At 36.4% G+C, this 21,863-nt stretch overlaps 4 protein-coding genes across 7 annotated transcripts; 2 read left to right on the forward strand and 2 right to left on the reverse strand.

Moving 5' to 3' along the window:
• Positions 1 to 464: 464 nt before the first annotated feature.
• Positions 465 to 9,868, reverse strand: LOC118040533 (pentatricopeptide repeat-containing protein MRL1, chloroplastic). 3 transcript variants are annotated; one of them, XM_035047500.2, is made up of 21 exons: positions 9,566 to 9,868; positions 9,418 to 9,460; positions 8,099 to 8,834; positions 7,798 to 8,011; positions 7,499 to 7,562; positions 7,247 to 7,391; positions 7,034 to 7,149; positions 6,577 to 6,705; positions 6,252 to 6,425; positions 6,014 to 6,178; positions 5,585 to 5,725; positions 5,043 to 5,142; positions 3,992 to 4,100; positions 3,763 to 3,854; positions 3,454 to 3,544; positions 2,835 to 3,066; positions 2,647 to 2,754; positions 2,157 to 2,205; positions 1,856 to 1,949; positions 1,097 to 1,362; positions 465 to 912 (listed from the first exon to the last, which is right to left on the reverse strand). In XM_035047500.2, the coding sequence occupies exons 1-20, from the start codon at positions 9,751 to 9,753 to the stop codon at positions 1,128 to 1,130; spliced, it is 3,225 nt and encodes a 1,074-aa protein (XP_034903391.1). In that variant the 5' UTR covers positions 9,754 to 9,868; the 3' UTR covers positions 465 to 912; positions 1,097 to 1,127. The 3 variants fall into 3 exon arrangements, with proteins under 3 accessions (XP_034903391.1, XP_034903390.1, XP_034903389.1); XM_035047499.2 differs by having other exon boundaries at positions 2,647 to 2,739; positions 9,418 to 9,867; XM_035047498.2 differs by having other exon boundaries at positions 9,418 to 9,867.
• Positions 9,869 to 11,949: 2,081 nt separating this feature from the next.
• LOC118040521 (putative HVA22-like protein g) lies at positions 11,950 to 13,280 on the forward strand. The gene is made up of 6 exons (XM_035047484.1): positions 11,950 to 11,981; positions 12,083 to 12,181; positions 12,271 to 12,327; positions 12,436 to 12,499; positions 12,610 to 12,819; positions 12,960 to 13,280. The coding sequence occupies exons 1-6, from the start codon at positions 11,950 to 11,952 to the stop codon at positions 13,278 to 13,280; spliced, it is 783 nt and encodes a 260-aa protein (XP_034903375.1).
• A 1,392-nt stretch (positions 13,281 to 14,672) lies between these two features.
• On the forward strand, positions 14,673 to 18,287 carry LOC118040531 (uncharacterized). Of its 2 annotated transcripts, XM_035047497.2 has the most exons (6): positions 15,031 to 15,163; positions 15,635 to 15,799; positions 16,755 to 17,054; positions 17,145 to 17,363; positions 17,475 to 17,603; positions 17,867 to 18,287. In XM_035047497.2, exons 3-6 carry the CDS (start codon positions 16,839 to 16,841, stop codon positions 18,074 to 18,076), a joined length of 774 nt encoding a protein of 257 aa, XP_034903388.1. In that variant the 5' UTR covers positions 15,031 to 15,163; positions 15,635 to 15,799; positions 16,755 to 16,838; the 3' UTR covers positions 18,077 to 18,287. The 2 variants fall into 2 exon arrangements, with proteins under 2 accessions (XP_034903387.1, XP_034903388.1); XM_035047496.2 differs by lacking the exon at positions 15,635 to 15,799 and having other exon boundaries at positions 14,673 to 15,163.
• A 1,350-nt stretch (positions 18,288 to 19,637) lies between these two features.
• LOC118040530 (uncharacterized) lies at positions 19,638 to 20,822 on the reverse strand. The gene is made up of 3 exons (XM_035047495.2): positions 20,737 to 20,822; positions 20,507 to 20,600; positions 19,638 to 20,398 (listed from the first exon to the last, which is right to left on the reverse strand). The coding sequence occupies exons 1-3, from the start codon at positions 20,820 to 20,822 to the stop codon at positions 19,649 to 19,651; spliced, it is 930 nt and encodes a 309-aa protein (XP_034903386.1). The 3' UTR covers positions 19,638 to 19,648.
• Between the last annotated feature and the right edge of the window lie 1,041 nt (positions 20,823 to 21,863).

Raw genomic sequence — 21,863 nt, forward strand, 5'->3', positions numbered from 1 at the left:
TACTGATGAGATCTCATAACGATAATTAGCAAAAACAGAGAAAGCGAAGTGCGTGAGGAGAGCCGAGAGAGTTGACAGCGAGAGCGAGACCTTCTTCTTCTTTTTTTACGTTGAGGGAAAATGTTTACTTCCCATCTTTAATATTACAGATGACTGATGGGATAATATTTTCCTCTTAACTTATTCTTTAAAACACGTAATATATTTATGGTTATTGAATATCTATTAGGTGATTTTGGGCGTTCAGAAAGCATTCTAGAAGTGCAGAAATTGTCTGCAACAACTTACATTTCAGTCCCTCTCCTCGTGAAGAAGATATAGTTTCGTCCTGGATCCTAGACGTTTGATATTAGGACTCTGGTTTTTGCTAGTTTTCACGGCAACACAACAGCTGAACAGCAGTTGGCGCAACAATTTAAGGGCAGAGTAAACTTGCTGGGGAAAGAAACTGGCAAGAATGATGCTGACACAAGCAATGATCAATCATTGCATAGATAAAGAAGCAAAACCCGTACACGAGGAAGAGGAATAGATATTACATCATTACTTGAGAGCACTGATCCTTATATCGGACTAATACAGAGTTCTAGAATTTTGTAAAGATTTTCCAAGTTACTACTTCAAAACGAATAACCAGTAATCACCAGGCTGATTTTATAGTAGTAGCAGTGTAAAGCTCAATTTGCAATCAGTTGTATATCCTTCTCTTAGCATGGGGACAGTAACCACCGGATACCTTTGGTGGATGGTCCTTCTGTTTAGCAGGTAGGCCAGTTGGGTAGAGAGGAGCTCTGGTAGTTTTGAACTGGTGTGCCTTCTTCTTTGTCTCTTGGAAATCTACTGTTTTTTTTTTTCTGAATTACAGCCCCCCCTCATAGCATGCAAGAAGAGGTACTCTCTTGTTAACATAATCTGGATAGAAAATCAAAATCTTAATATTTAAAATAAACGGTGTAATCGAGAACGTTATACACAGTAAATGGTGAATGAGAACATGAGCTTGAAGCATATGGGCAGAACGTTAATGGTAGCAAGGCACCTGCAGAACTGTAGTCTCATGCTAAAATAAACTCATTGTATAGGTCATTCTTCTAACCTGTTTCCGTTGGTAGAAAATTGTGTCCTTTTTATTCTAAAGAAAAATCACCAGTGCGAATATTGCGTTGCTGGAAGCTTATTCCTTTTCCTAGTCGTGACAGGGATGTACTCCATTCTCCTGGTTTTCCACTGAAAGGAGAATCAAGCTTTGGCTGAAGCCATCTTCTCAAGGAAATCCCATTGATTCTAATTTTCCCGTATGATTCATTCCCTTGGTAAGGTAGTCCTAGCCTTCTCAAAAGGGATGCAACTGCCCGGCTGATCCTGGTAAACAAAACATTTGCATTTAACTTGTTATATGCAATTCATCTATTCTTATTCCTTGCATAAATTGCTTTCTCTCTCTCCGTGTGTGTGTGTGTGTGTGTGTTGTGAATGTCCTGTACATTTCTTTCATTCCCTTGCATTGCTGTAGACTCTTATTAAATTCCACAATGCAACATACTTCCATGGACGTTGGTTTGACAGCATGCAAAATACCTATTGGCCTAACTTTTTTCTTTGGAAGAATCCTATTCACTTTGCATATCCTGATGGAGACATTTCGTTTTTCAAATCGACAGCTACTTTGCTGGTTCAATTAGCCAGCCAGCGTGACAGCTATCACAGTTATTAGCTCTATTTTCCATTTTCTTTTTTCTTTCTTCCTTTCTTTTTCTTTTTTCTTTTTGTTTCATTGAATGAATCTTAAGAGCAGCACATAAGGGTGTGATGGGGATTATTATTGCATATGATGCTTATAAGGAGTTCTTCTCACCGTCCTGCGACATTGATTGTTTTCTCTCCTTCAAGGGTTATAACTTGTGCCTTCTCCACGGGCAGTAAAATGGTTATGTTCGGTAACTTTGCACCTGCAGTAAAATTTTGAAGATGGCGAAGTAATCAAAATTAGTCATTGCTTTACAGACTGAACAAACAAACTATAATCTGCAGCTGTGCCATCTCTGTAGGTGCACGAAGTACAAGATCAGTAAAATCGATAATAGGTGCACGCTTCACAAACATTTGTTCAGTTCAATAAAATATCAGCAACTGAAACTAAAGGATTAAACCCTTACCAGCAGCAAGCCGATGTTTCAGACCTTTCAAAATTGTTAAGAAGTACACCTGCAAAAATTTCACAGAAAGCAATGAAGTCCTGAACAAAGACAATTTACTAACAGAGGATTGTTCTTCTTTTTAGTGGGTGCTAGGGGATTGCGGCAAGGATACTATAGCTCATTGGCACACCTTACATCACAAATAAAGTGCTGAAAAATCATACTGGAAGAAAATAAAATGAAAGCAGAGACTCTTTTTTGCACAGGATCCGTTCATGAATCATGAGGCTAAACAATCAACATATAAAAAGTTTTGGATTTTTACAATAGGTAATTGTACAAAATCATGAAGCGCTTTGGACACTATATTTAGAAATTTACATCCTGTGAATGTGCTATGAGAAAGCTTAGAGCTTGGGCAGAGATAAGAAAAACCCCTCAATTATAATTAGGTAAATTACCATAACTGCCACCACAGCAACAACTAGTTACAATAATGAAAACTCACCTCGGCAATATGAATTTGCAACTGTTTAGCATCCATGGTAATAGGACTCTCTTTGAAGGATACACATGGCACAATTCCAAGAGAGGCAGCTTCCTGTAAATGGCAAATCTTGGCTGACTTCCCAAATCAAATTCATAGCAAAGCATGAAGTTGGAATACTGAGAAAATAATTTCAGCTGCTTACTGACCTCAAGTAAAGAAAAAGCACGAGGATCATACTCTCCAAACCCATCCACCAATGAACATAGGTTAGAGTATCTTGGCGAGACAGCAGTGACACCCAGATTTTCTACAAGTCTGTTTTTCAGTGTGGCATCACAAGGGATCTGCAGGCATCCCAAAACCTGTGAGACAAGTTCGATTGTAGGCTTCTCACCAGCTGCAATTGTTCCACGGTAGACCATTAACGCCAGTGATGTCCTAGATAAGAAACAAATATAGGACTTACTCAGACAAGTACTTCTGCAGCACGATAACATTACTCTGGAAGAAAATTAACCTTCAAGATTTTTTAAAAGGAAACGCTACTTGTGACATCAGACGCAGAACTGTTTAACAATTCAAATTTTCTGAAGCTCTTAGATGGATGCAGGACTTGAACTCAATCAAGCAGTTAAGAATTCACACCCCCCCCCCCCAACCCCCCCAAATAAAAATATATCAATGTGAACATATTCATATATCCATGCTTGTATGAGAAAAACCTCCTATATCATAACATGAAACCAAACATTGATAGGTGGATTTCAACTTCCAAAAGAAAGATGCATGTCTAACAGAATATTTGTCAAAGAAGGGAAAAGGTACCATTTGTTTTCAATTTGTGCACTTCCTGAGTTGAAAGACAAAACAGGCTCGCCAAGGGTACAAGCATTCTCAAATTTCCGCAAGCACATGCCTTCAAAATGATAATGTTTCAGAAAGATTTTTCACACCATTTGACAGAAGATGTACATTTAAGAGAATAAATTAACCAAAATCATCGCCAAGGTATTTCTGTTCCACTGAATTCATAAATGTTCACAAGATATTGAATCAGTTCAGGCACAATCAGACGAGGGAATGTACAAATGTTCCATGTAAAATATAAAAGAAATTCTATTCCATTCAACTTACTAATTATGCATTTACCCATAATGAGGGTAGGGGCAACACAATCTTTTTTGGCTTGAGAAAGAAGCATCAGGCCAGCCTCCAGATCATCCTTTCTGCAAAAGAGAGAAAATATAAGTGAAAAGGGGAATAGTATGGGGAGATAAAAACAAGAGCAGACATTCACAGGATCCGAAATTGTGAAGGAATTTAAACAATGATGTTCAAAGAAAAAAATCAATAGCACACTTACCTCTCACTTGCCACTGAGAGTATGGAGTATGTGATGGTATTTGGGCGCAGGCCCCATACCTTCATTTCTGACAACACTTCAAGAGCCTTGGAAAGTTGATCTCCATCACCTGCAGCAAAATATCCCCATGCCTTTTCTTAATTTTTCAACTGTACAAATACATTAGGACATGCATATTGCTGAAGAGTTCCAAATTATCTGTGCCTCCCATCAAGCTCTGGTATAGAAGGAAATGCAACCTTTAAGAGAAACTAGCATTACAAGCGTACATGAGGAACAAATCACAACAATAGTGCTGTGATTTTCATGTTCTGATAATTTTGCAGATTGTTCTTTGTTTATCTACAAACTAGAAAGCTTGGAAATAAAATCTAAGGAAGCATCAAAAGCACTTTTTGCATTAATTCAATAATCATTTGTTTCAGTCTCCCAAAAATTCTAGTGTTGGAATTTTACAGTATTCTAGGTATAAAAACAAACATGATTGTTATAATCTATGTGTATAAATAAACGTTGGATTGTTTTGTGCATGCATTTTTATCAATTGTCGTAACCTCTATTAAAACTTGCTCCTTTCAAAGAGTAATCCAGAAAAGCGACCTCAAATACTGCAATTTACAGCAAGGGGATTTGGCATCGGTATGTGATCAATTTATGTCATTTACCACAAGGTCCGAATAAATCACTAGGTCCACAGAAAAATGTTCACCTGGAATATCAGGGAGGGTAATCATTTAGTAATAGGCATGTAAATTAAGTCTGTCTTTATATTATTGGACCTTTTTTATCTGGCTTTACACTTGAACAACTTATCTTTGTACTTCCTAAAAAGAAAGAACATGACACAGCAATTGAACTGGTTATTGCTGATTGCTCCTTGAATATTTTATTCTCCTCCAAGCAATATATTTAAATTTAACCATCAATAATAGAAGCATTAAAATAAGAGAATAAGGTAGAAATTAGTTGACACAGAATACAGTACAAGCCATTTACCAAAATTGTCAGATTAATTTCAAACAAAAAAAAAAAGCAACAGATACTGACTTACACAAGGCAGTGATCAAAGCATTCAATGTTGCGACTGTTGGCTTTAGTTTCATGGACTTTATATCCTCATAGAGCTCCAGTCCCTTCTGCCAGTTTTTGGCCTGAAAGCAGAAGGAACTTAGATCAATACCATGCAGGATCTCCAATCTAAAAAAAATCCAGATTATTATACATGGAAAAAATTGCATGACCTCAAAACAAGTTGTTGACTTTTCATATTTTTCCATTTTATGGCTCTCTATTTATTAGAGAAAGTCAGATCAATAAGAAATCATCAAAAATATTAATTGAGTTAGGGAAATATGCGAGTGAGATTACAATTTGAGCCAACTGGGAATCTCTAATGACCATTACCCTTAATGTCAAAATAAAACCAGGGTTTCCTATCCTCTAGCATTCTATACTAAAGAACGATTTATAGCCGTAGAGTTTCAGAAGAGGTTTCTGGGCTACTACTGCAAGACATGACTTTCAACCCACAACTGAACCATCTTATAAGTACCAGAGAACATTTTACAATAGGAATTACTAAATGAGACATACATTGCAACAAGCTCCCATTAGTGAGCTATATGGTATAATTCCAAGTTGTGCTCCTTTAGCCTTGGCTTCTTGTATGATTTCAAATGCAGCATCCATCTTTCCAGCATGGCCTGCTACATCTATCAATGCACTGAGAAACATCTGGGTGAAAGAACAAACACGAGTAAGATTTCTTCAGGCTTCAAAATCAAGGTATCCTTAACAACCACAATAAATGTCAAGTCCATGTGGCCTATTAAAAGGCAGCCTGCTTCTAGCAAACAGGTGATCGCACTATTCACACAAGAGAACTACAGATCTCTTCTTTCCTTCCATGAACCATTATTAAGCCAACTAAAACTAATATTATGCTAACCCATCAGCCTCAACAAATACAGATCTTAAAAAGTAGTGAATATTTAAAGGACAATCTGATATATATAAAGAGACCTCATCAGGGACCACGCCTTTTCTTGTCATGTCATCATACACCTTGCACGCAAACTCCCAATCGCCAATCTGGCCGCAAGAATTAATGGCTATTGTATAAACTTCGGGAGTGCCCTTAATGTTATATTTATGGACCATGTTGTACACATCTTGTGCCCGATCAACCTAAAATCAAAGCAAACTCTGTATCAATCCAGAAAAGTTATCAAGGAAATACGAGTAGAAAAAATATACTCACCTGACCAGCATTTGTGCAAGCCTTTATCAGTGCACCAACAGTGATGTGATCGGGATCAATAGGCTGTACCTCACCCGTCATTTCTGCTAATACATCAAAGGCACGATCCACTGCTCCTGATTGACCACATGCAGTGATAAGTGCATTGAAGACTACTCGGTCTGGCTTCACATTCTACTGTATAAAGCATCTTATAAGTGCGAAAATCACTTTAAAATTAGGACGCAAAACTAAACAAGAAAGTGAAACAGCAGCCAAATGCAAAAACTTTTCTCACAGTAAGGGAAGTATTGATAGGATAATGCAAAATCTTTCTAAGTGATACCTTAGATCTCATTATCCCATATGCACCAAATGCCTTGGCAACTTGTCCTGCTCTGGCACAACCATCAATAAGTGCTCCATAAGTATGGACATTTGGTTCCACGCCAGCATTAACCATCTCATGAAACACCTAGACCAATTAATTACCATCAGAGCACTTGTAAGTCATCCATAATCATAATGAATACAGATTTTAGACATCCTCTCTTTGATGGAATCAGGGCAAGCCCGTGGGTAGTTCATTGTCGCCACCCTTGTATTGTACTGGATGGTGCCAGTTAAATAACCGCGAATAAGAGCAAATTTTCCAGCCTTAACTAGTGGAATAGCAAGAACAGAACAGGGATGAAAATAGAATATCTATTATTACCTTAATAGCAGAAGCATAAATGTCTGAAAAAACTTAGAATAAAGATATTGAGCAATCTAAACCAGGAGAAGCAAGGAAGTTACCATACTTCAAACATTGCATCAACTTTTCCACTCTTAGCACATGTTGATATTAAAGTTGTGTAAAGTTTGCAGTCAGCTTTCAATCCAACAGCTTTGGCAAGTTGTAGAACTTCAAAGGCCCCTGAAATAACAATAGAGACATCAGGACCTTGAAGGAAGTGGACAACACATTAAGCAGAGATTCTGGCAGAGTACTGAGCAATTAAATATGGGTCTACCCGCTGAATTTTGTGAAGTAGCACACACAGACATTAGCATGTTAAATGTACTCAAGGTTGGGTTTTGAACCAGCTTGCAGAAACGAAAAGCTTCCTTGACAGCCTTTTGACTTCTGCAGAGTTTGAAAAACTTCACATGGTAAACCTGATCAGAAAAAAAAAATGCATATATATCAAGATGTTATCCAAGAGCAAGAAATTGAAGTCAAGAAGAAGAGAGCAATTAGCAACAGTCATAGGATGCAGCATTACCTTATTCATGTCTAACAAACCCCTTCTTTCCATATCTTCAAGCAAATCTAAACAATCAGCTAACCTAACAGATAATGGAAGGATAAGCTCAAAGTTTCAAAAAATATCAAAGGAACAAGTCATGAAGGTAATTATCATAATAGTCAAGTTTCCACTGCCCACAAAAATATTCAGAATTTTAGTTCTACTGGCCTTAGATTCTAAATCAAACTTTTGATTCATTAGCAATTGTCTCTGCCATTTAGTCAAGCAGATAGTTAAACAGAACAGAAGGTGGAAAGATGAATGTTGAGAATCACCTCCCCTCTCGTAGCAAACGATTGTAAACATTGTATTCCTCTGGAGGATGGTCTTTTACTTTTGAAGGAATGCCATTTGGGGAGGGCAGCTGTCGGAGTTTTGAATGGCTATCTTGCATCGGATGTTTTCTTTCCTTGCTTCTTGGAAGGTTTTTACTTTTATGGAAAGACCCTCCTTCATAATGTGCAGGTGGCATTGTTTTTTGAACATGATCTGGATGGCAGACCAAAGCTCGAGTTAATGATTTAACAGTTTGATATTGGTATCATACTCAACAAATTGAAAGTAAACTAGCAGAACCTGCAGCTTGAAGAGGCTGCTTAGAAGATAAATCTTCCGTCTCTAGTCCAGTATTCATTTTCAAGGAAGAAAATCTTTTGCTTTTAAGCCGGGAGGCATGAGAAGATGTTTCTTTTAAACCTAGATTTGATGCAGATGTTACCACTGATCGGTTCGCCCCATAAAAGGTGTAAAGATCTTCTCTAACAGATTGGCTAATTGCACCGTTATAGTTAGAAAGCTCAGCCTTTTCAATAGACTCGTTATCTACAGGAACCAAAACAGCATTAGACTTCACCTTTTCCACCGATTCAGACAACTCAGAACCAAACTCAATTTCTTCTCCACTTTTTTCCCGTGTCAACTCAGTCATTTGTGTTGCAAAAATAAGAGGCAGTGCAGAGCCTGATTCACTGAGCACGGAAGGTAAAGGAGATACCCTTGCATCACCAACTTCAGATTCTTCAACAACCACAGTATCACAAACATTAGCGGCAACAAAACTAGCACCAGAAGACTCCACTGCTTTTATCAAAAGAGAACTGCCATGCAATGACGCAGTCTCCTGAAATTGTACATGGGTCTCTTTTTCCTCAATCTCATGGCTATTTTCACTTGCCTTCTCCACAGATCCTTGGCTTTCTACTTCATGGGCCTCTCTATGAAGACCTCCAAAATGCAAAAACTGGCTTCCAGTAATCTGGTTCACAATGCTTCTTCCTAATTGAGAGAATGCAAAACTTGGAGAACCTAACACCTACATCATTGGCAAGATATTAGAATTTATTTTTCCACGAAAAGAAATTAAAACTTCGCTAAATCACAAAGTTTACCCAAAAAGGTAAGTTTGACAAGTAGTAGCATAAATTAATTTCAACTTATTCCATTTCTTAAATTCACCTAAGTCATAAAACAATCCTCCCCAAACAAATTTTACCATTCGCAATTTATTTCCTCCCAAAAAGGCAACTTGAGAGAGTTACATAAAAGGAAAATTAAATTAAATTAAAAATTAAACAAATACACTATTCCATATCTTCTAAACTCCTACAAATAGATGATGCTAAAAATTAAACTTATATTACTAGACAAAAAAAAAAAGCGCTCGACTGTAACTATCAACATTTATCGGAGAGAGATAGACAAGAAAGAGAGGGAACATCACTTATCAAAAATTTATAGAAAAATGATGAGAATACATTTACGTCTCAAAAAATATTTTTTTAATTCTTTATTCCTTGTTTCTCTCTTCTCCTGTGCCTATCTTTTATCTATGTTATAATTATTCCCACTAAAAAACACAAAGAGAAAGATAGAGGTTCTGAATTGTTTAGTCTTACCTGAATAGAGCTAGAGGTAATCTTTTTGCTGTTCTTGATGTTCCTATTTATATATCGATTATAGTAAGCAAGAGAGAGAGCAGAGAAAGCAGTGACAGCAACAACGACCAGAACCGAATTGGCATCCAAAGACGCCTTAACTACGAACCTCTTATTTCCATTTCTTTGAACACGTAATTTCCTTCCACAGTGTCGAAGTAGTAGGCCGGCACCCGAAGGAGGCCTAATCAAATTGTGGCCGAAGCAACCAATAAATTGACTGTGACCTCTTTGATTTATTGAAGTGAGCGTGGAGATTTGAGTTAGGGTCAGGGTTTGAGACTTTGCAAGCTCCATTTCAAATTTTATCAGAGAGAGGATGGGAGGAGGAGGAGAGGAAAGGGAGGTGGTTGTTTTCAAGAAACGATGATAATTTGAGTTGAATGGAGGTTCTTGGTTAACTGGTATGTGGATATTGTTGCTTACGTGGCGTTATGGCACTGATTCTTTTTCAACGCCTTCCGATAATTTGTTACGAATATTGGGCTGCAATCTTTTTTACTTTGGGCCTATTATGGTCTGAATTTCAAATAACTGTTTGATATGAGAAACGTATTCGAGTTCACAGCTTTTTATAAATATGATATAAGAATATACTTCTTGTTGTTTTTTTAAATATATTTAAGCTTGAGATTTAAAAAAAAAAACAATGTATTGACACGAGATGAATGAGCAGATGTATGATTTATGTATAAGATTTGGAAATCCCACTCCCTTCAAGGCTTTCATTGTCCATTATAGAGTGTGTTGGACATAATACATATTAGAAGTATATTATAAAAAAATTTAAAATTTTTTTTTTAGTTTTTATTTTAAAGTAAAATTATTTTGATGTTTTAAGATTGATATTAAAAATAAAATTTTTTAAAAATAAAAAAATATTATTTTAATATATTTTAAAAAAAAATTTTTTTAAAAATAATCATTATTACACTTTCCTCCATTCTCGTACTCGAGCCGCTCTTAAAATTGAAATCAACGAAAATTAAGAACAAAAGCATATTCTTCGAGAGTACTGCGAATGACATGGCAAACAGCATGTTAAAGCCACGAACGAATTAAAGTAGTTATTTCCTCAAAATCAGTGCCCTACTGTTATTGGGAAATCCAAACGTCACACGTCATGCATCACTTCTCTTACAAGTTTCTGTTGAATTATATGTGTCTGTCAGAGTCGAGAATATAATTATAGTTGAAATTATAATTAGTTTTTAAAATATTTTTTATTTAAAAATATATTAAAATAATATTTTTTAATTTTAAAAAATTATTTTTTAATATCAAATATATTAATCTAAAAATATAAAAAATAATTAATTTAAAATAAAAAAATAAAAAAATTATTTTTTTATAAAAATTTTTATAATATAAAACAACAAAACCTTAATTTTATTTGAGAATATAATAAAATAATTTAAAATAAAATAAAAATTATTTTAAAAAAAAAAAATCGCTTTTAAAATAGTAAAACAAACGTATTATTTGTCTGACTGTAAAATCATAATCTCCATTGACAGGACTATTGGAGAAGAAAACTTTTCATTAAAATATTGATACATTAAAATAATTTAAAACACTAAAAAAAAGAGAGTTAAAAAACATAATTTTACGGAGAAACAAACACTACCTGAGATTTGAGCTGTACTTGTTCTAGCCAATCTTCCCAGCCCTCCTACTACTTCAAAATGCCCAATAAAAAACGTGGCTTACTTCACAACTGTCATATCTAAATTCAAACCAAAGGATACATTCGTGGCGATTCGTGACCAAAGCAGTTTTTCTCGTACAGTCGAGTTCTATGTGCTATCTATATATACATATATATATATATATACACACACACACCTACTGCAAATTCTGAGCAGCTTTTTTTAATCATCATTCAATAACCAGGTAAGACATAATAATAATCTTATGTGAAGAATACTTCTAAGATTACTTCTCCTATGTCTTGTGGGGTGTTGTGTTCATCTCTTTCTAAGAAATCCAGGGATGCATATATCACATACAACTGAATCTCTTGCTCAGGGTGCTGCCTTCGCTGTATGTCTGCTAAATAAATAAAATATCAATAATTATATCTAAACTTAGCAAAAGACTAACTTCATTTCTCTTACTTTTTCCGGCAATTAATTAATATAGTGGCTGCTGTACTGGTTATGTTTTGGCTTGTAGTACGTACTCCATTTATTTTAGGTCTCTGTGGGTTTTTGATCGAACCCATGTTGTATTTACTTTGGCATTAATTCAAGGTTGATCAAGAAAAAGAGTTTGAGGGTGGGCATTACTATTTTGCGTTTTTTTTTTTTGGATAAATACTCCTATTGTACGTTGTTCAGGTGCTTGATTCTGGGTGATAGATCACCTTTTCTTCTGTTTATCTAGTGATTTTACTCATATTTTGCCTGCCTTGGATTTCAGATTGGATTGCGTGACAAAATCGACAGGAAGAACTGTTAATAATCATCTCGCGGTACATGTTAAGCAAACAAGATGATTGGATCATTTCTGTCCAGAACCCTTCTGTATGAAACTAAACTGATTTAATTCAACATCCATTCTATATATTACAACTTGATTATCTTTTCGGTGTTAATTGGGGTGCTGATGTGTGATAATTTGACAGTATGATTTTTGGTTATGCCTACCCGGCTTATGAGTGTTTTAAAGCATCGGAGAACAACAGGACAGATATTGCGCAAGTCCTGTTCTGGTGCCGGTACTGGTAAGCATTTTCAGGCTTCATTAGAAAAATTCTAGTGTTTAAGAAATTAATTTACAGTTCTGATATGGTTCTTTCAATTTTTTCTGTAGGATTTTAGTTGCAATGCTTACAGTTTGTGAGAGGGTAGGGGATCATCTAATCTTTTGGTATGGTGTCTTGAAACTTGGGTAGTGTTTTTTTTTTTTTTTTGTGTGTATTTAATTCATGCTGTTGTGTTATGTTTATGATTCTGTTTTTGGTTTCTGTCTTGGAAGGCTGCCTATGTACAGTGAAGCAAAGGTGGCATTCTTTATATATCTTTGGCATCCGAAAACGAAAGTATGTATTGATCACCCTAAATTTGTGAAGCAGCTAGCATCATCCGGCCGGTTATCCACCTTTGAATTGGTTATATCCTGATTAATATGTTTCTTTTTTAACTGCTTCAGGGAACGGAATATGTTTATGATTGTTTTTTCCGGCCTTTCGTGGCAAAACACGAGACTGAGATTGATCGTAATTTGTTGGAGATGAAGGTGCAGGCTGAGGAGATTGCCCTTATTTATTGGCAGAAGGCAGCAGCTTATGGACAGACGAAGTTTTTTGAAATTTTGCAGTATGTTTCCTCTCAGTCAGCATCAAGTCCTCGTTCTGATCAGGTAGCCTCAAGCAATTTGAATTCGGTTGATGACTTTTTCAACTTCATAGTTTCTCTGTTCTGGTATGATATTACAGCAGAAGGATTGTTTCGTGTCGATCATTATTCTAGTAATGTTAAACCACACTAACTGTTTCCAAGATGTCAATTCTTTTCCAGCAGCAAGGAGAACTAAATGCCAAAAATGGAGAACCTAAGGCATCCAGTTCAATTAGCGAGGCTACAACAGAAAAACAGCCCAATGAACCTGATCAGTTACATTCATCTAGTAGTGCTTCTTTGTCCCCGCAGCCACACGAGCCGGCAAGTGAATTGGAAGAGCAGCCAGGTGAACCGATGCAGTCCTCGGAGAATGGAGATATAAATTCCCCACGGCAAGAAACTGTTCCAAAGGAATCTGTCCAGCTAAAACATGGAAGATGGAAACTATTCCAGAGCCCGCAAAAACCGTCAAATTCCTAGTTTCTTAATTACCTTCACGTAAATACTGGATATATATCCTGGTCTGGAGCAAATTTTGCTAGCCTCATCTGTTCCCGTTGCGTAAATCTTAGACACAAACATTAACTTGTTCATGGTAGATAGGAACATGCAAGGAGAAATGTAGACAGCATCAGGTATATTGGTGCATGCCTCGCAGGGAACTTGCAATTGCATGACTAATTAAAGGATAATTAAGACCATGGCAACTTCTAATTTCTGTACAAGATAAAACCAGCAAGATTGCATGATTTCTTGCGCATGTTCTTGGAGCTTAGATTTTAAGTTCTTGCTCATCATGTCCACTGAATCCATAGCAGGCGTTTTGGTATTGTTACACTGCGCGCAATGCCTGCTTCACAAGATCAAATATCCATAAACATTGTCCTGATAAGGATTCTATGCATAAGATTCCTCCTGATGCTACTTGTCATAAGAAACGAGACTGCTGATGCAGTATCAGAGAGAAGGACAATAATTAGGCGTCGATGTAGTAGCTAGTATCTTGATCCTGAGGGCATCTAGCTGTAGTAGCATGGTCTTGTAGGGACCACAGGTGTAATTTCGGCAGCCGCTTAACACTCTGTAAATCCATTATCTCAATCGAGCCATACAAAGGCTTGTTTCGGGCGGTGATTTAACTGTGTTTTTTTTTAATTTAAAATAAATTATTGCAGTTTAAAATAATTTTTTTTATAATATTTTTAAATTATTTTGATATATAGATATAAAAAATAAATTTTAAAAAATAAAAAATATATGATTTTAATACTTAAAAAAAAAAAAAAAAAAAAAACTTATCTCTCCAAGTCCACACGTCTTGGAAAGACGGGCCGACCAAAGCGCAAAAAAGGACACTGAGAGGTAGTGACCTATAGATGTTTGGTGGGTGGGTCTGCACATTTTATTTTATTTTGGAGGCTCCCTCACCGCCCCACGTGTCCTATCCACACAGAGGATCGGTGGCTACGAGCCACTCTCTTGGTTTGAAGGACTGTTTGGTTCTATCCTCGTATTCCTACCTGTATGGTGATCAAGGCACATCGTACAATTATATATATATATATATATATATATATATATATTTGTTATAAATTATAACTTTTTTTTCATTGGTATACATAAAAAAAAGTCATTTGGCCAAAAAATTATATGCGATTTGTCTCGAGTAAAATGATTGGAAATTGTGAATTGTTAATGAGAGCAGCTTGATGTCGCGTTTCACGCTGTCTTCTTCATTGAAAGATAAGAAGAGACCTTAGAAATAAATTTTATATTAATATATAATTTCTGTAGTTATGGATGCTTACCGAAATCACAATTGAGAATCTATTTATTTATTTATTTATTATCACAATAAAAAATTTGCTCTAGGAAAGCAAACGTGCCGTATATGATCTGCCGCACCCTCGTAAACGCACAAAAGCCGTTCTCATCCCATTCTCTCGCGTATTTAAAGGCCAAGAACACAAGAAGCAGAGAAAGCAGCATAGGGAGACTCACCTAGAGCAAATTAACCTTCACTTTAGCTCGTGTGATTCACGAGATACACACAAAAACAAAGCCAAAGAATCTCACAAGAAAGCAAGAGAGAAAGGTTAATGGAGAAGGGTAACACAAGCAAGGAAGAGATAAGAACAAGTGGTGGAAATGGACAGGTTCTAGACGGTTCAGATATAATGGAGTTGGTTGGGAATGAAGAGGTGTTTAGCAGCTTTGTGAATCACAAGTTCCAAGAGCTGGATAGGGATAAAGATGGTAATCTCTCTGTGAAAGAACTTGAACCTGCTGTTGCTGATATTGGTGCTGCCCTTGGCTTGCCTGCGCAGGGTTCTTCTCCCGATTCCGATCACATCTACTCTGAGGTTATTTCATGCCCCCAGCTCCCTTTACATTTTTCTTAAGTTGGTAGAGATGCATGGCAAACTTCATAGGTTTTGTTTTAGGAGTTCTTTCTTTCTTTTTCATTAATGACATTGAGGACAGTTAATCCAAGCTACACCAATCTAGTACATGAACATGATTCAAAGAATCAATCTACATATAATCCTATAGTAATTATGCCAACCATTGAGAAGATATTTAATTTTAATATATATATGAAAGTTGTTTTGATGATATTTCCAACCGTTAAAAAAGCCTTGAGTTTTGTAGTTTGGGAAAACTTTGAGCTCTACAGCTGGGGAAAGGGTTGCCGTTGAACGGCTCATGCATGCTCATACTTACGTACACGCAATTTAATTTCTAGCTGCTCCAATGGCTGAAATGAATCGATCCCGATGGCCTAGAGAGAGAATTTAGGATTATGTTTTTTTATTAATGTGAATGTTCGACAGCTCGCGGATTAATTCTACTGGCTGTGGCTGAGAGTTTAAAAGTATTCAACCGAGACAGTGGAGAAGTCTTCGAGAAATAATAATAAGTTCGTATTTTGCAAGCATGAAGGCGATGTAGGGGTTGGACTTCGGAGCCTCTCGAGACGTTGCTTTCACCACTCTTTCGTGAGTTTTAATTAAGCTTGCTGCTCCGAAAATTAAGTTCGTGGATGCACCGAGTGATTCATTATTTTCTTCTTTTTTTTCAACGCCGATTAATTGCTTATAGCATTGATGTCTGACTTTCGAGACTTAATAGATATCGAAATCACTATGCTTGTCTTGTTGGCGGACATGATAAGAAGCAAATCGTCAAGATTTTCCATTCTAGCTTACCTCAATAAACATCCAAACTATTTTTCAATTTTAGTCGGTGCTGTCGGTCTTAGCTTTTCCAATTGACCTTTGTCATCCTTTTCCTTTTATCATTACATGCTGGGGAGGCATCTGGAGATGAATGTTGTGGAAACCACTTGAATATTTTCCTTTCTTCAATGACGTATAAGAAATCATGAATGTATTTTTTATTAAAAAATATTTTTTAAAAAAACACCATTAAGATTGTATTGAACACCTAATATATATTTTTATCCAAGTTTTGATGCGACCAAAGTCAGGCAGTCTGAGTTTTTGGGCTCACCCGTATTTAAAAAGGCAGTGTTTTTGTAGGGACAAGTCTCACTCCTAACATTTTTGTAGGGACAAGTACCAGCAACTGCTCCATTGATGAAATCATGTAAATGTATGCTCTAGATCATATTTTAATATTTACCTGTAATTGGGTGGGCATTAAAATATTACCCCATGCCTACAAGAACAGGTAGAACTGTCTAGTTAGGACCACCTTTGCACTTGTATATTGCGAATTTTCTAAGAAACCAAAAGGTTAGAGAAGTGACAAGTAGGGAACTCATAATTATGCTGTACTAAAGTCAAATTGGTAGGACGAATTGCTGGGAGAAAGGAACGCATTGTGGGATTTATCATGATAAAGTTAATTGTAAGCTCAACAGTGAATTATCCTTAAAGATTAATGAAACCTTTCTCATACATATGTGCGTCAAATATCATGTTGTTGTAGGTTCTAAATGAATTCACACATGGCAAGCAAGAGAAAGTGAGCAGGACTGAATTTAAAGAAGTTATATCAGATTTTCTTCTAGGCATGGCTGCTGGTTTGAAGCGAGACCCTATAGTCATCCTCCGTATGGATGGGGAGGACCTCTTAGAGTTCATTAAAGGACCGGGTTATGAAACAGAAATGGTGTCCTTATTTTCCCAGTTGGAATCACCTGCAGGTGGATCACTCCATCATCACATTGTCAAAGCTTTTGAACAGCTTACTGTTGATCAAGGAATGCCTCCATCTTCAGATTCTTGGGTATGGAATTTTTATCCTTGCAATTCAATGATGTAACATTGAGTTAATACGGGGTTTCAGTGCAAATCGTGGACTTATTTTCTGGTGTAGGTAATGAGTAACATTGTGGAACCAGCTTTACAATCTTGTGCTGGTCAAGATCATGACGAGCCCCCTTCTCAAGAGACATTCTTGGTGGAGTTCAAGAAAGTGGCACAGTGTGTAGCACAACGTCTCAAAGAGCAGCCTGTGATCGTTGCACACAATGAAAACACCTTTGATGGAAGTGGAATTAAGAGACTTTTATCCAACAAATTTGAATTAGACAAGGTTTGGCTCTGATCACGACATAACCTCTCTTTTCTCAATATAATTAATTAGAATATGTATATATTCTCGGGAAGAATTATCATATTCTGCAATCCATTATTGGCTTGGCAGAATCTAAACACGGCAATAGAAAATGTGCCAAAAGATCGCAATGGGAAAATATCCAAGGAGTACTTGCGTGTGGCGCTAGATACGGTCGCTCCATCAGCTGACCTGCCTCCAGTTGGTTCAATTCATGAGGTAAGATAAAGCCAATCACAAACAATTCACAGTTGATCGATACTTGGGAGTAATGCTAATTTTACCAGGAAAAAAAAGGTTTATGAAATCATTTCCCGGACGATTTCATGGAATTTTTGTATGAAGTTCGTGGCTAGTATGCATTAATTAACCCATATCCAAGATTTATTATATATATCATTTAACTTAAGCTTAACTTAACTTACCCTAGTCTCAAATTGGATTAAATTTGCTAATGACGTCTCCGAACTTCAATGTTTCAGATGGACAACGTAATAGTCGAGATGCTTAAGATGATGAACGCAGATGATGGGAAACTGGTTAAAGAAGATGAGTTTAAGAAGGTGTTGACAGAAATCTTGGGAGGTATAATGTTGCAGTTAGAGGGCAACCCCATCTCAATCTCTTCAAATTCTGTTGTCCACGAGCCCCTCGCTACTTCCTCCTCTACATTTTTGCAGCCATCTTCCTAGTTGCATATATCAAATTACAAAATCAAACCTCTTGTCTTAATATATCGAGGAAAATATATCTATAATGAACAAAAAGTGGAATAAATGTTTGTTTTTTTAGTCCAAGTCCAGTGGTTTGGTTGTGCCCTCTGTCGGGCACTTGAGCCAACAGTGTCGATCGAGCAATATTGTCAATGATAATCCCTCCTTACTTGGGTGTTCTTTGTTCTAACTCGATTTATTAAACTATATATATCGTGTTCTTTGTCTTGTACTGAATAGATTATATACATTGTAAGATTTATTTTGATTCTCGTAAAGGTATAATTTTGACGATGACATAGCAATTTAAAGCCATGCACGCAGATAGCTAGGGATGATCAACGAGCGATAAGTATGAGTCGAGGACATGATGATCGTAGGACTCGTAGTGATAATTAATTTATGCAATGTAGTCAATGGGCAACATTATTAAGATTTTTGGAAAAATTAACAGCTTATTATTACATCTTGATTCAGATACAAACATCTACAGAATTCAGTTTTCCAAAACGAACATCATAACCTTTCTTTTTCATGTTCTTGAGGGATTCATGAATATTGTTTTAGTCTATGCTGTCTCGTGGGAATGTTCAAGTGGAGTGAGCTTTGTGTATGGAGCAAAAGCAGGTCCAACCCACAATACCCAATGCCCATTCCAAAGAAGACACCCTCGTTTCTGGGCCCAGACACGTTGCTGGATTTAGCCCTGTCCCCGCCATAGCTGTGACAGTGGTCGAAATGAAACAAGAAGAGGCCCGAGACAATTCCGACAATGATAAAAAATTTAACAGCACAAACACAGTCGGATGATGTGGCCCATGGTGAAACAATGTTCAAGTCGGCTGTTTACAGTTTTTATTTTAAAAAAATTTATTTTTAACATTTAAAAGGAAAATATGCAACAAATTCTAATATAAATGCATTTCCATGGTTTGTTCCTTCTTGAAGCAATACATCCCATATTTGTTTTTAAGATTTTAGAGTTATTTTACGATCAATACAAGCGGGTTAGTGCTTTAGAGGTTTTCGATTTCTTCATCTGTTGGTTTGCCCTCCGGATGTCCTAATGCAATAATTATTACAATTTTTTTTAAATCCTGTTTAGCCACGGGATGGCTTTGAATGTTTATTTGAGAGTGTGGTTGTAGTTGTTTTTAAAGTATTTTTTGTTATTAAATATATTAAAATGATATTTTTTATTTTAAAAAAATTATTTTTAAGATTAGTGCCTCAAAACAATTCAAAACATATATAAAAAATATAATTTTAACAAAAAAACCAAAAAAAAAACACAAATATAATTATATTTCCAAACACAAAAATAATTATATTTCCAAATACAAAAATAAAAAACATATCGAACTTATATGCATTAAAACTTGTTACATTGTAGACAACGAAACAAATTATTACAAGTTTTTTTTACAACATTATTACAACCTGATCAATAATTGAACAGGTGAACAACATTAAAAGAATTTATCTCTCGGCATTATTTTCAAACTTGAACATAACTTTATGCCCGAGGAATCCTTGACTTTCAGTTAGGTTTTACTCCATGGTGTGGGGAAGTTGGCTTGGAATGACCTTTGTGTATATGGCGAATGCCACACAAGCAATGGCTGGCCCTACCCAAAACACCCAATGCCCATTCCAAAGATGCCCCCCTCTAACAATGGCTGGTCCCAAACACCTTGCCGGATTCAGCCCTGCTCCGGCGTAGCCTTTCGTAGCCGTGACTGTGGTAGAGACATACACGAGAAGGCCAAGTACTATTCCGACGATGATCAAGACGTTAACTCTGCCCAAACCCTTGGCTTGGCGATGATCGAAGGCCATCCACACTGAAGCGAAAAGAAAAACAAACCCACAAATTATCTCTAGCCAAAGAGCCTGTCCTGTCTCCAGGCCTACCACAGTCGGCCCATCTGGTCCCGGTGCAACAACGGTGAGGGTACAGCCTCCGAGAGAGAAAGCTTGTTCAATTTCGCTGTTGACCACCGCTTTTAGTGCCAGTGCACCTACAATGCCACCAACGCATTGAGCCAAGATATAGATAAAAGCTTTTGAGATGGAAATAAGGCCAGTTAGTAAGGCGGCGAAAGTGACAATAGGATTAATGTGGCCACCAGAAATGGGATAGGTAGCAAGTAGGAGAATCGTGACAATGATGGCAACAAGGGTTGACAATATAAGGTTGGGTGTCGTTGTCTGAGTCTGAATTGTTGAAATGACTATGGTGTCCAGTGCAAAAACAAGAACAGCTGTGCCCAGGAGCTCAGCCACTGATGCTCTCCATGTCTGCGTGCACAGAAACATTTTGCATGGTAAGCGTTTTGCCTTAAATGCATAAGACATTATGTATACATACACAAACACACTTAATTTGATTGAAATCACAGTATTTACCGTCAAGGAAAAGAGGTCTTCCAAACCCAATATCTCTCTTAATGTCAGGGATTTCTTCTTCTGGATCCCTCCTTCGTTTTGAACTACCTCTGCCCTGCAAAATTATTTGGAAAACAAAGGGATTAATATTGTTTTATTCATTTGTTCTAGTTAATAGCAATATGTATCACTGATCATCTTGTGAATTTGAAAGGAGAGTAGCATGATTGTATGAAGTCTTGCACACTGACATTATTGGAGTTGTTGCAGAAGGCTGGGGTTTTTTCCCACTATACATGCTCTCTTCATCCTCAACAGTCCCTGGATATCCAGCCATCTTATTCTTCTGTCGTTTCGTATGTTTTCAAGGCTCCCTCTGTTGCACACTATATATAGCCAGAAATCAGATTAGTCAAGGTTAGCAAACTGGCAGAGGTAATAAATTAATTGGTTCTCTATTGCTTTATTTCTACTACTTTAATTTGTCGTGGTTGCTTATAATTGATTTAGCTTCAAATTGTCAGTATCGTCCAGATTACCCACGATTTAATTTCTTATATGCCCACAAACTAAAATAAACGAAAGCATAAAATATATATATATATATATATATATATATTAAAGAGAAGTGCTTTCATCGTTATATATAATTAAAGATCCATCAAGCTTATTCCAAAGAAAAAAATAATCATTTTCCTTGAACTACAATATTGTTATTGGCTGCTGGCAACTCTTTTCTTTCTTTGTTTCTTCTTTTTTATAGGCTCGGGATCCTTCCCTTCCTGTAAGATTCAAATTTCTAGACAAGTCATGAAGAATAAAATCTTTTGGTAGATATATATATTGTAACACCCATATCACATCTGTATAGTTTGGATTTAATACGCATGATTCAGCAGTACCCCGTGCCCATTTAATTATTTGTTAGAGAATTTGTTTATATGTTCTTGGCTGGTTGATTTGTCAACATCACTTATGCTTATGAATAGCTACTCAATTGATCAGAGGGAATTATTTCCGTATCTTTACAATAAGGATCATAGCTTGATCGTAATCCCTTTAGTCTTGGGATCATAAACGTGTTGTATATAATTCCATTATGTCAGCACTAAACTTTAGGTGATCATTTTTTTAATTATTATATGATTGTTGTTGCTGTTGTTGATTGAGTAAACGATGGGAAGAGGAGGTTGAAGGTTCTCTTTCTACAATGCTAGCCCTAAGGAGCTTGCACGGTTCAAGATCAAGCCCGCCCCCTTCATGTCCAGTTACAGAAATGGACGCAAGAACCATGGCCTCTTCCACCGCGAGAGATTCAAAAGCATAGTTAAATCTAAATAATCAAATTCCAAATGATAAAGAAAATGGCCAACACTTA

The sequence above is a fragment of the Populus alba genome, chromosome 4, assembly GCF_005239225.2.
Source record: "Populus alba chromosome 4, ASM523922v2, whole genome shotgun sequence".
In the NCBI taxonomy this organism is placed as follows: Eukaryota; Viridiplantae; Streptophyta; class Magnoliopsida; order Malpighiales; family Salicaceae; genus Populus; species Populus alba.

Excerpts from the sequence above, each read along its gene's own strand:
- LOC118040533 (XM_035047498.2), bottom strand. The coding sequence starts at position 9,753 with ATGGAGCTTGCAAAGTCTCAAACCCTGACCCTAACTCAAATCTCCACG. Across the intron at positions 3,545-3,762 it reads TATGGGTAAATGCATAATTA|GCATGTGCTTGCGGAAATTT; the intron begins GTAAGTTGAATG and ends ATCATTTTGAAG. Across the intron at positions 2,206-2,646 it reads TGCAAATTCATATTGCCGAG|GTGTACTTCTTAACAATTTT; the intron begins GTGAGTTTTCAT and ends AAATTTTTGCAG.
- LOC118040530 (XM_035047495.2), bottom strand. The coding sequence starts at position 20,822 with ATGGCTGGATATCCAGGGACTGTTGAGGATGAAGAGAGCATGTATAGT. Across the intron at positions 20,601-20,736 it reads TCTGCAACAACTCCAATAAT|GGCAGAGGTAGTTCAAAACG; the intron begins GTCAGTGTGCAA and ends ATAATTTTGCAG. Across the intron at positions 20,399-20,506 it reads AAGACCTCTTTTCCTTGACG|ACATGGAGAGCATCAGTGGC; the intron begins GTAAATACTGTG and ends CTGTGCACGCAG.
- LOC118040531 (XM_035047496.2), top strand. The coding sequence starts at position 14,900 with ATGGAGAAGGGTAACACAAGCAAGGAAGAGATAAGAACAAGTGGTGGA. Across the intron at positions 17,055-17,144 it reads CTCCATCTTCAGATTCTTGG|GTAATGAGTAACATTGTGGA; the intron begins GTATGGAATTTT and ends TTTCTGGTGTAG. Across the intron at positions 17,604-17,866 it reads CAGTTGGTTCAATTCATGAG|ATGGACAACGTAATAGTCGA; the intron begins GTAAGATAAAGC and ends TCAATGTTTCAG.
- LOC118040521 (XM_035047484.1), top strand. The coding sequence starts at position 11,950 with ATGATTGGATCATTTCTGTCCAGAACCCTTCT. Across the intron at positions 12,182-12,270 it reads CTGTTCTGGTGCCGGTACTG|GATTTTAGTTGCAATGCTTA; the intron begins GTAAGCATTTTC and ends TTTTTTCTGTAG. Across the intron at positions 12,820-12,959 it reads CAAGTCCTCGTTCTGATCAG|ATGTCAATTCTTTTCCAGCA; the intron begins GTAGCCTCAAGC and ends ACTGTTTCCAAG.